The 13,105-nt window shown below is 39.5% G+C and overlaps 1 protein-coding gene across 6 annotated transcripts in view; it reads left to right on the forward strand.

Moving 5' to 3' along the window:
• ERBIN (erbb2 interacting protein) overlaps window positions 1-13,105 on the forward strand; it is a 121,313-nt gene that overhangs the window by 40,048 nt on the left and 68,160 nt on the right. For 5 of the 6 annotated variants that reach the window (XM_054517807.1, XM_054517806.1, XM_036402605.2 and 2 more), the window contains 2 exons: window positions 1,984-2,040; window positions 12,153-12,242. In XM_054517807.1, coding sequence (XP_054373782.1) covers window positions 12,168-12,242 — 75 coding nt within the window. In that variant the 5' untranslated portion in view covers window positions 1,984-2,040; window positions 12,153-12,167. The remainder of the gene's footprint in view (window positions 1-1,983; window positions 2,041-12,152; window positions 12,243-13,105) is intronic. The other variant, XM_036402602.2, reaches the window with a different exon arrangement.

Genomic DNA, 13,105 nt, shown 5'->3' on the forward strand with positions numbered 1-13,105 from the left:
TCAGTGTCACAGTTTCAAGTGACATTACGTTTGCACTGAGTTCGTTGCTTTTGTTTGATTTTGTAACTGATGTCTCTTGTTCAGAGGCTTGTGCAGCTTCTAAATCATTATAAAGCAGCATGACATGAAATATCCAGGTAGCCTCATGTATTCTTCCCCTCATGCACACATTTGCTCTATTATTGCCTCTGGATGTTTGAGATCGGATGAGTTCCTTCTGCTTGGGTTGGAAGTCTGCAAACAGTTTAAATGGTAATGACTGCCTACCACTGGATTTTATTCTTTTAGGCATTTCTACAGATGCAGCCAAACAGGTGTCAGGAAATGATGCAAGAGTAATCCCTTTTTGTTTATTGTTTCTATGATGATTATAGGGCTAGCTATTTCTTTGATAATTATTCTACTGCGAATACTTTGCCTGCAGACTCTTGACCTTAAGTCTTTATCTTTCAGAGGCATAATCACCTGACTGTCTCTTTTTCAGATCCAGCTCTGCACTGTTGTGTTCTCTGGATGAATTCTGCTTATTCTAGCACAACTATTGCAGACCTGCATTTCTTCTGTTCGGGAGTTTGTGTACAGTGCCTCTGAAATAGCTTTTGTAAAGATCACAGTTTTGCAGTAGGAGCAAAGTGGTGTGGGAAAGGAAAGAAGCATGCAGCCATGGCAATTTAACTGACTCTTCTAAGAGCCCAAGTTTCAGAATCTGGTTTGATCATTGACGTCTTTCTTGATCTTTTTAATTGTCTTGAGTGGTTCTGCTCTGCATTTCTGAAGCTGGCTGAACTAATAGAATTTTTTTTTTCAGTAGGGTGCTTGAAAGGCTTATGGCTTTAATATTACTTTTATCCCTTGCTATTTGCATGTCTTGGATGCCCTTCTATTGAAAATAAATGTATAGATGTGTGCAGTGTAGTGTATTAGAGTTCATTTGGTATGAATCCAGAAGCTGACACCAGTGACTCCCAAAGGAGGAATAGGACATGTGATATGCAAAATTTGATTGTAGTGCAGTCCTTTTGTGGAAGTCCTGACTTCTGTGGGAGTTCATTGTCCTGTTTCTTACCCCAAAACAAGGAACTTGCTTTTCTCCTGGAAAAAGTTAATTTTAAATCTATTTCAGGATCTATTTATTTATTTCATGGTGGCCTAATTCTGCTTTTACTGGAAAGAAATGAAATATAATTCCATTTATAGGCAAATCCTTTGAATTTGAAGCTACTACCTGAGATCTTCACAACTTAAATCTCTTCTAGATACTGAGAATTTGACCGATTATACTCTGCTTGACTTAGCTTCTTATCTGCTCTACATAACTTTGTGTTTGGTTAGATGATCTGTCTGACCACAGTTAGCATTTAATGTCTCTGAAGATACGTTCTACTTCTGCCTTTGTTGGAAGCAAAATTAATCCTTCCCATCACTCCAGCCAACTAATTTTGTGTGTGTTCAGTCAAAAACACTGGATGCTTTCATTTGTTTTTAATTGTTCTATGCCAGTGAAGTTAGCATCCGATCTGTTATGCCTTATGTTGCAACTTCCTAAAAAATTCCTGAAGTTAACATGCAAAAATGTACTCTTCATCTTTGGTTAATTTTTGATGTATTTTTTCATGGAATTCTTCAGAACTGTGTGCAAGAGAAATCTGTGAAACATAATATTTTAATATAGTAACTATAAAAGGAGTAAAAATGAAACAACTTTGTAGACAGAGTGCGTTAAAATAAAAACAGAGTAAAAAACAATGTTTTGTACACACAAGAATGATCCCCTTTAAAAGAATACATGCAGTTTTACTGTCTTGGAAGTCTTTCAAGTACTCTGAAATACTCAAGCTGTTCATACACATGTAAAGCTTTTCTTTTAACAAAACCAAAACTCTGAAAGCCAAAAATATATCTAATACAATACAATAAAATATTAGTTTGTTCTTATCTAGTAGTGATAGGGTTTACTAAAATTTGTCCCTTTGTCTTAAACAGAATGTTGACTTTGAAAGCTCAGGGAAGAAGCAGCAGGGAGAAGAAAGTAACACAGTGGTAAGTACATTATTTTTCTTTCCTCTGGACCAACTGCCTAATGTGTAAAAATAGAGATCCTCTTATTTATTCATATTTTGTTATAAACGCCTTCAAAGCACTTGAGTTTTATTCTGCATCACATCTCATGTTACTTTTTTTAAGCTCTGAATATCTGTTGAAGACCCAAGTAAATTATATTTATTTACATGAAAGGGAAATATATGAAAAGGAAAATAATTCTGTTTTAAAGCTCAGTGTTCATTAAGTGGACACAAGCTTTTGGCTTGAGAACTTTAGAATACTGAGTTTTGTAATCTTCTTTTTCAGTTCTTAGAAATGATAAGCATATTTATTTGGAAAACTTGGACAAAAGGTACTTGAAAAAATGCTAGAAATTTTTGTTGCGCCTCCTACTGTCCTTTTTGGTTTGCTGCTCTAAAGCCTAGGCATACATCACATAATATACTTTGTCTCTTACTGGTGTGTTGACATTTTTTAGCTAGAGAGCATATATAAAAATGTGAAAAGTGTTAACAAGGCAAAGTTTGATTTGCTTTCAAAGCTCAATGGAAAAGCAACACATGTTCAGAATCAGCTTTTTTCTTTTTTATATGATGCCAATGCAGATGGCACTAACTTGCTTTTGCCTCCTACTGTAAGGGTTCGTAGAGGCAAGTATTTTCTATGAATAAAAAGAGTGCCCAATAGAGTATTTAGTTGTCAGAAGGTCTATATGAACTCCTGTAGAGGAACTGTTACTGCCTAGTCCCCCTTCTGCCCCAGAAAAAAAAACCCCAACAACATATGACAGCAGCTTCCATCTGCTCTGATTTTATTAATAGCACTGCTCAGATTGTGGAAATGCTAATAAATATTGACTCCCCAATTACTTTAATTTTGAGGCTATAAAATACTGGTTCAAAGGATAGAAAATCTTCTGCATATTTTATCTGGTATTTCTATAAACAGCATATGCTTTAGTAGAGAGAAGCATGTGCACATGCTTGTGTTTTCTAACCTTTTGTGTAGCCTACAATGCTGTAAGCTTTGTGTGCTTTGGCATTCTCCGCTGAGCTAATAATCCGTGCTGTTGCTGCACTGCCTCAGCTGTGCTTGCTGCACCATAAGGTTTGTTGCTTCTTATGGGCAAATGACTAGCACTGCCTTCTGCCTTCACTTCCATTGGGCTCATTCGTCTCTTTTGACTGTGGTGGTATAACTAGAGGAATTTAGACAGTATCTCTTCCTTTCTGCTGGAATAGATGTTGACTGCATGCGAAAAAATATTTTCTCATGCAATAGTAATCCCTCAAAAAACTAAACCTGAAGCATAAGCTGTCTATTATGGTTTTTTGGCTCTGCCAGAAGCTTCCCATCCTTTAGTCTGGTTGTTTTGTTTATTTAATTTTCATTGTTTTCTTTGTATAGAAAGTCAGGAATTTGTTTCCATGGATCTTTTTCATAGTAGCAGTGAAAGAAAATGAGGTTATTTGATGTAGAAATTAGTGGGTTCGGAAAGCAAAGCAGTTCTGAAGTAGCTTAGTTCCAGTTAGCTGTACCAAATAGCTGTGATTACTAGGTACATAGTAGCTATGATTATTTCAACTGCATATTTAAAAAAAAGGATGTGGCTGGTGAGGGATGGAGTGCACTTCAATATCCTGTTGGGATAAATATTTCATATTTCTGGCTATATGTTAACTTAAAAATGAGAAAAATTAAATCCAAACTGTGTCAGTTCAATAATGTTAAGGAATTTTAGCCATCTGAAAACATCAGTGTCATGCTTTTAAAGAAGCTTGGGTTGTTGTGTATTCCATGAAGATTTGTGGGACTGCTGCAATTTCCTTCAGACTTAAGTTTGCTGTTGTAAAAATCACTGCATTTATATGGTGCTTTTTTTTTTAAGTAAGGAAGAGAAGTGGATGACATTCAAATGCAGTAGTTTTAAAAATCAATTTATTCCTCCCTCTTAAGGTTTTCTTAGTAACACGACAAATACACACCCAAAGAATATGCAATCAAGTGAAACATCAGAAATGAAGCTCAGATCTAATGCTAATCTCAGCAGCGTTGTTAATGGTATCCAATTAGAAACCATTCTTTAGAGGAAGTGTTACATTGGCACTTACTTGGATAGATTTACTATCCAGATGGAAGTTATTTTCTAGGGCTGTCTCAGAAAAATAGCAAAAGAAAATGTGTGAGAACATACTTGCAGCTACTGGGCTGCAATTGTTTTATGACAGTGTGTGTGTTGCTGTATATTGTTAAGTAGTGTTATTATGAAAAAATATAAATGCTTTTAAAAAAAAGTAACAAGTACAGCTGCTTGGTTATCTGAACATTTTAAAATTTAATTTTTTCCAGTAAACTTAATTGTAATTTTTCTCTCTCCCTTTTTTTGTGAGGATATTGCTATGAAAGATCTTGCCTTAAATTCACAGAATCGCAGAAGGGTTACAGTTACAAGAAACCCCTGGAGATCATCTCCTCCAAGGCAGGGTCACCTAGAGCAGTTTAAAAAGGAGCAGGTCTATCTGGGTTTTGAATGTCTTCACAGAGGGAGAATCCATGACCTCCTTGGGCAGCCTGTTTTAGTGCTCTGCCACCTTCAACATAAAGAATTTCTTCCTCAACTTGAGGTGAAATTTCTTATGTTTTAGTTTATTGCCATTAGTTCTTGTCCAGTATGTGGGCACCACTGAGAAGTCCGGCACCATCCTCTTGGCACTCACCTCTGAGACATTTATATGCATTGATGAGATCCCCTCTCAGTCTTCTCTTCTCTAGACTAAACAGGCCCAGCTCTCTCAGTCTCTCCTCGTTAAGAGAGATGCTCCAGACCCCTCATCATCTTTGTGCCCCTTTGCTGGACCCTCTCCAGGAGCTCCTTGTCTCTCTGGTACTGAGGAGCCCAGAGCTGGACACAGCACTCCAGATGTGGCCTCACCAGGGCCCAGTAGAGGGGGAGGATCAGCTCCTTTGACCTGCTGGCCACGCTCTTCCCAGTGCAGCCCAGGATCCCACTGGGCCTCCTGGCCACAGGGCCACACTGCTGGCTCATTGTCACCTTGTGATCCACCAAGACTCCCAGGTCCTTCTCTGCACAGCTGCTCTTCAGTGGGGCAGCCCCAGCCTGTGCTGGTCCTTGGGGTTATTCCTCCCCAGCTGCAGGACCCTGCACTTGCCCTTGTTGAACCTCGTTAGGGTTCTCTCTGTCCAACTCTCCAGCCCACCAAGGCCCAGCCCAAAGGCAGCAGAGCCTTCAGGTGTATCAGCCATCCCCAGTTTGGATCATCAGCAAACCTGCTGAGGGTACCTTGGATCCCTTCACCCAGGCCAGTGATAAACAAGTTGAGTGAGACTGGGCCCAGTATTGATGCCTGGGGAACACCACTGACTACAGGCCTCCGACTGGATTCTGCTGCCCTGATCCTGACCCTCTGAGCTCTGCCATTCAGCCAGTCCTTGGTCCACCCCACTGTCCATTCATCTAAACCATGCTTCTGTGCTTACCTGTGAGGATGTTATGGGAGATGGTGTCCAAAGCCTTGCTGAAGTGGAGGCAGACAACAACCACTGCTCTCCCCTCACCTACCCATCCAGCCCTGCCATCACAGGAGGTTGTCAGATTGGTCAAGCATGATTTCCCCCTGGGAAATTCCTGCTGACTACTCCTGATGACCTTCTTTTCTTCTGCATTCTGGTGCTGACTTCCAGAATGTTCTGTTCCATCACCTTTCCAGGGATGGAGGTGAGGCTGACTGGCCAGTAGTTTCCAGGGTCCTTCATGCTATTTCTGAAGATGAGACTAACTTTGTCCTTTGTCCAGTCATTGGGCACCTCAGAGATGATGGGGAGTGGCTTAGCAACATCATCTTCTTGCTCCCTCAGCACCTGTGTGTACATCCCATCAAGGCCCATGGATTTTTGAATTTTAAGCCTGTCTAGTTAAAGCCTCAATTACCAGGGGTAGGTCTTCCTTTCTCCAGCCTTCCTCTCCTTGCCCCAAGGTCTGGGATTCCTGAGGGCTGGCCTCAGCAGTTAACACTGAAGGAAAGAATGCATTCAGTAATTCTGCCTTCTCTCTGTCTTCCTTCACTGGGACAACTATCTTATTCAGCAGTGACCCCACATTTTCCCTAGTGTTCCTTTTGCTGATGATCTACTTGTAGAAGCCTTGCTTGTTGTCCTTGATATTCTTCTACAGACTCAACTGGAAGTGGGTTTTGGCCTTCCTTGTCCCCTCCTTGCATTCTGTGACAATGTTTCCATCATCCTAACATGTGGCCTGTCCTTTTTTTCACATTCCATAAATTTCATTCTTCTATTTGAGATTTGTCAGAAACTCCCTGCTCATCCATAAAGGATTCCTGCCCCCTTTGCTTAATTTCTGGTTCATGGGAATGCACTGGTCTTGAGTGTGGAGGAAATACATGATGCTTGAATATTGACCAGCTTTCTTGGACCTCCTTCTTCTTTAGAGCCCTAACCCATGAGATTCTGCTAAGCAGGTCTTTGAAGAGGCTGAAGTTACCACTCTGGATGTTTAGGGCTCTAGTCCTGATTGCTGCTTTACCTCTCCTCTGTGCAGGATCTTGAGTTCCACCATCTCATGGTTGCTACAACCAAGGCGGCCCCCAACTTTCACGTTCTCAGTCCTTCTTGGCTTGTTTTACAAGGTCCAACAACACACCTTTCTTTGTTGGCTCTTCTACCATTTAGGTCAAAAAGTTACCATCAATGACCTGCAGGAACTTCTTGGATGTGTGCTGAGTCATGTTGTCTCTCTCCAAAAAATACTAGGGTTATTGAATTACAGATCTATACTCCCATATACATCTGATTTACTGATGTCTTGGTCTGGGCTTATAAGGATATTATTACTCCATTTCAGTTAGAGGCTGCACTTGAAATAGAATATTTTATTACATAGGTTATTTGCCAGAGATTTTCTTCTTCTCAGTTTAAAAATAATACTTTTGTTCTATTTTGACAGAATCATTCTGGTTTTGTCATTGTTAAACTTTTGCCATTATAAGGCCAAGTACTGCTGACTGCTTGATTGCAGAAAATAAATATACATAATTATTCTTAAGAGTTCTTTTGATGTGCTTAGGGTGGGTTTTACTTGTCAAAATTAACTCATGAGGTTTGTTTTAGTGTAGGCAGTTCAGATTAACTTTTCAGCTAAAAAGTATCTATCTGCTAGAACACATACCTAGTTAGAGATTCTTTATTCCAGTAAAACAGGAAAATGCTATTGTTGCATAAAGAAAATGTTACTGATACAGGTAACAGCATTGTAACTGTAACAAGTAAGATTTTATACTATGTTTTGATGAGAAGCTTCACATTCTAATTGTGTAAAGGATTTCTGACTATTTTAAATCAAAGCAAAATAGAAATGGTAAATTGAAATTTGTTAAGAATTTATTTATAGAATGGAAAAAAGAGATAATTTAAACAAATTTCTCCAGAATTCATACCTGACATTGCTTTTCTGGCAATTAACTGAAATTGTCTTGCTGCCCTGGCCCTTGGAGATGGTTTTGGATGGTTTGTTCTGGTTATTTTAATGTATAGACGCACTGAGAACTTGCAAATTAGTTAACCCCAAGAAAAACTTTGAACTTGGTATTTATTAAGTTAGGAGTGGAGAATGGCTGCGTTTGGTTACATTCTGGTATGCTGGATCAGTAAAAAAACCTGATTTCTGTGCTCTCTGTTCCCTTAGTTTTCTCAAAAAAATTTAGCAAGCATCCTTAATATGTTTTTATTTAACAATTGACCATTCACTGTATTTACTAACATGTTCTTCCTCCTGTTGTTACCATTCACTATTGTTGTTTCAAGGGTAATGGCTTTTATTTCTTTTTCTCTGAATGTTGTCTGTGAGTAAGCACAGCGTGTTTTTTGATGTTCCTTTCCTACATGAGAACACACAGCCATGGATGCAGATGAGCGCTGTTTTTGTGCCAGAACCGGGCAGCCTCAGATTATAGCTTCATATTAAAATGGTGAATGGTGTCCATTTTATCTCCACCCACTTGTTCTTTCTCCAGAGTGCAGTACTTTGGCTCATTTGTTTGTACTGGTATGTTTGCCAGTCTCATTCAGTGAAATGTATGACATAACCAGAGCAGTTTGGGGAATCTTTTTTTTTTTCCTAGAAGAGACAAAGAAATAGCTGGGATGAGAAGGGACGAAGGAGTGAAAATACCTGAAGCTGATATTGTCCCCTCATTGTCACCAAATGAGGCTTTACCCCCTGAACCAGAGAATGCCAGTGATCCTTAAAAAGGGAAAGCTTCTTCACAGTGCAGGCTGTCTTTGCATGTTTCAGGTCCTTGTCAGTGGCCATCAGGTTTGAGCTATCCTTTTGTATCCCAAAGATGACAAGCAAAAGGATTGAAGAGAAACACACTTTGAAGCTTGGGTGTGCAAAACAGTGGTTGCAGTTTGTTATTTTAAGACTTTCCTGCCCCAGAGGACTGGATTGATCTTAGGGGAAGTCTATACCAAGCCTTAATGCCACCCCCTACACACTTTTCCCCTCCCATCCCCATGATTTCCTGATGAGTAAGAGGTGCCAAGTACTTTGGGTTTAAAGAGTGAATAATGCTGTGCTCTGTTTACTGTAAAAACATAGGATGTTTTTTGTTCCATCTAGAAACAGCTATGTTGTTTATAGTTTTCCCAAATTCATGAGAATTAGTGCTGTTTTTAACTGGAAGACATTCAGGTAAACTGTGCTGTTACTTTTCACAATATAGCATCTCTCATCGAGAAACCACAAAGCCTGTGTTTTGGTGTCTTCTGTGGTGCTTTTTGCTGCTTTAGGCAGAGAAAAACCCTTGTGAGCTTTTTCATAATTCTTTGTTTTGACATGAAAATGTTGGGACTTCTGTCAGTTGGTCAATTAAACCTTTCTGTGTCTGTCAGGCAGCATGTTAGGTTATGTGCTCTCCAACACAATCTTTCCCTTTTCTGTGTTGACATGTGCTCAGCTCCATAATTCTGCACTAGTTTGTAGACAGTGAGGTGGACTAAAAAGTACTTCACTCTGTATTTTGGGTGCCTAGTTTGACTTGCCTTTCTGTATAGACATCTGATATCTGGTTTCATTTTCAATTGCTGCTGATGTAACATCCTTTTACAAGGCCTGGGAGGGGGAAGCAGTGCTTTCTTGACCATGAGTGATCCCATCCTGTTAGCATCAGACAGGAAATCTAAGGGACTAATTTCAAAATAGATTAACATAGATTGAGGACAAAATTACTGTGATCCTAAGCTCTACTTGAGGTTAAATTGCAAATGTCCCATGGGGTTCTGGCAGGTCTCCAGATACTGTTGGACTGCCAGGTACTTGGGTGAGGGCAGTATGCAGGGAATCATCAGAGTTAAAGGGGAGAGTGATGGTTCACTGAGTGATGCTAGTCTCTTCTGAATTAGAATTTAGTGTATACTCAAGCTTGCTGTTTATCTTGTTTTCTTTCATTGTCTTCAAACCAATGCTTTTCTTTTCAGCTTCATTTTACAGTAATTTACATGATTGAATTCTATTCAGTTTTACTGTTTATAGTTTATATTGGGTGTAGGTGGCAAGGATTTAGTAGTTGGGGTATGATGTCCCACCTGAAAGGGGAAGGGAGAACCCAATATTTGTAGATGCTTTTCAAAAGGAATAACTAAAATTAGAGAATCCACAAAAGCTTATGAAGTTTTGTTAGTTAGTTAAATATGGCGTACAAGTTGGTATGTTAGTCCTACACCTCCTAATGTAAATACACAGCAGTAGATTTTGGATAAAGGGGTAGGGTGAAAAGAAGGAGACAAAGAGACAAATTAAAGATGGATAGAGAGGGAGTAAGAGAGAGAGAAAGCCAGTACTGGCTCCAGTATTGATCCAGGCAATAGGGTGTCCAGGGAACACCCATGCACTTGGGCTTGGTTTTGGGTGCCTTTTTAATTGGTAAGCTTTCCCTGACCCGGAGAAAAGTTTTGGATTTTCAGTGTTAATTAGTTATCATGTGCTGTCTGTTTTTCCAGGTCCTTGTGGAAATGGGTTCAGAGGGCTTTGGGTCTTTGGTGGTCTTGTTCCCCCCATAGAGTCTGTGCCTACTTCTCCACCTCATTTCTCTGTGCTGTACTGAACTGTGCTTATCTCCAGGAGGTAGATCAAAGACCTTTGTCCCAGAGGAGTGCTGTCCTACCTCTGTGTGGCCCCTTGTCCAGTCACATCTTGTTCTTTCTCACAGCATGTTATTGCCAACAGTCCTTGGCTGCTGTTACCTAAAGTCCTTGGTTGGTGCCACAGCCACCCTGCTACTGGTGTTTGAGACAAACACATTAGCCCCTTATCTTCTGGTATCCTACAGGGGGTCTGCAGGTGTGACTTCACCACATGCAGAAGTTGCCCCCATGCTGGGTGGAACTAATTCCAGCTGTTTCCAAGATGGACCCGCTACTGGCCAGAGCTGAGTCAGTCAGCAATCTTGGCAGCACCTCTGTGATAACATGTTTAAGGAAGCATTAAAAACAACTGTACAGTATCCAGGCAAGAAAAGTGGGAATATGTGAGACAACCCTGTAGACACCAGAGCCAGTGAAGGAGGGGGCAAAGATGCTCCAGGCACTAGAACAGAGATTCCCCTGCAGACCATTGTCCAAGGTGGAGCAGATCACCTGCAGCCTGTGCTGAGTGATGTTTTTCCCTTCCTAGTCCTTCAAGAAGTGAAAAAAAAACAAAACGCAAAGCAACCCAAGAACTATATAAAGGTCATAATTTTCCTGTTGGCTATGAACACTGAACCTCAGGTAAACTTGTGTTTAAACTAACCTCTAATGATTTAGGGAACAAGAGGGTTTTATTTGTGTTTCAGGTTTTTCCTTTTTTTTCCTTCAAGATCTTTATTATATCTGCTTCATAAAGAACTGGACTTGTTAAGTGGTGGAGTAAAATAAGCCATCACAATCTTGTAGGTCTGCAAGACAATTTTACATTGTTGGATTTGGTGCTTCAGGTAGTCTGATGTTGTGGTATATTAGGAAATCAAGATTTTTCTGCCTGCTAGACTTGCCTGTTTTATGGGCAGGAAAAAATCACTTTGTGTCCCTTTGTGTCCCTTTTTACATTCTGTGTATTTACTCAAACTAAACATGGAGAAGTTCCTATTTGAGCAATGTAAGAAAAACACATGTGTGTGAAATTACATTTTCCTCTCTTTGATAGTTCTAACAGTGGATTCTCTTCTGTATTTTCTCATTCCTTTCATTCCTTACAATTTTTCTGCTTGGCAACCAACCACAAGATGAGTAGACAGGGACAGATAAGAAGTGTGTATGTCTGACTGTTCGTTTATAAAATATATATTGTAGAGGAGTGACTGTGGGGAATGCTTCCTGCCACTATCCTGACACACCCATTTCCTAGTATTGGCAGCCATCTCTGTTGTAGAACATGAGTGTTAAACAGTTCTTCCTGTATGTGTAGATAAGTAAAATTTGAACAAACATAAAATAATTTTGAAATAAATCACATTGCAGTTTCCTGCCTTCACTTAAATGAAACTTTCTTGGCTCATTCTGGGTTTTGAAGAGTTACCAGTTAATATATATATTAAATATATATCCAGGTTGGTCAGACCAGTGCTTTGGGGGGTGGTTGTTTATTTGATACTTCATATATGAGTTTTGACTGTTTTGGCTTAAGATGTGCAATGAGTTTAGGTACTTAAAGAGACATGGTAACTGAAGGAGATATAATCCAGCGCTGTGATATTGTCCAGGCATTCGTTTACTAATCTGTTTATGGTGCTGTGGATGCATGTGATCTTTTACCAGATCTTTCTTCCCCAATGCCTTCCAAAAGCTCAGAATCTCTCTTACAAAATAAAGGAATAAGTTAGGAAAACTATTTGTGTGTTGGTTTTTCATTGTTAGGCTTTATGAGTTTTGGTAGAGACATGGACAAGTAGGACTCCATGTGAAGAGAACAGTCACTGAAGAAGAGGGGGCAGTGTAATGAATGTGTTTTTAAGGGATTTGAATGGCGAGTAGTATCGTTTTTTGTTATTCATGTGAAGCATGTAGTAAAGTCTTAATATTCTGCTTTCAAAATATAGTTCTCAGAAGTTGAAATGGCTGGACAAAGTGAACTTATTGACGGCTGCAGCTGGTGGGATATAGGTGTGCCTTTCCCTGCCAGACTTCTGGTAATCAATTCACATGTACAATCTCTGCTTCCAATGCTTGTTTCCATGACGTATGTTCTTCTGTTTATGCTCCTGTTTAAAGAGACTACTGTTGATGCTTCTTTTGGAAGTATTGTGTTTTTCCACAGCTTTGCCATTCTCTGAACTACTAGCAAAATGAGACAAAATTTCTTTTTTGTCAAAGGCTTTTTGTTTTAAGATGTTGGCCAGGGAATTCAGCTTGTGTTTTCATGTGCAGCATCAGAGGCTTGGAGAAGGCATGGATAACTTTGATCTAGTGAGCACATCAGCTTCCATAGCATCCTTGGCATCTGTCTGTGGGTGGCTAGAGGATGTAATTCTTGAGTCTGTTCCTGTGAAAAAGGCAGGAGGAGGTTATGCTATCTGTTTTGCCGACTTTCCCATTCTGTGAAGATCCCCAGTGTGAAATTTGCAATCTCCAATCTCTTTGTATTGCAACACAGTTAAATATTTTTAAAAAAATTATTAGATCACTTTTTGTTTGAATGTGTCTTCAGTTTTATGTGAAATGCTGTGTTCTGATAATCAACGTTGTAACAAAATTCTAGCAACGTGGAAGCATTGTTTAAAAAAGAGGTTTTGACATTCCACTATTCTAATGAAAAGTTTTCTTCCATTTTTTTAAATGGATGTATGTAGAATCTGACTGTTCACAGCCTATGTGATAAATTCTACTACTGGTTAATGAAAACACTAAAGTGTAGCAGTCCCTTAATCTGTTGCCATATGAATTATACATACTGTAAAGTATTTGGAAAGCTAAGCTGCACATAGAGGAAAATCCAAGTGCATTACTTGTTTCTGTGTCTTAGTTAAAAAAGGAGTCTTGCTTGTGACTTTAC

The sequence above is a fragment of the Molothrus ater genome, chromosome Z (genome assembly GCF_012460135.2).
Source record: "Molothrus ater isolate BHLD 08-10-18 breed brown headed cowbird chromosome Z, BPBGC_Mater_1.1, whole genome shotgun sequence".
NCBI classification, from domain to species: domain Eukaryota; kingdom Metazoa; phylum Chordata; class Aves; order Passeriformes; family Icteridae; genus Molothrus; species Molothrus ater.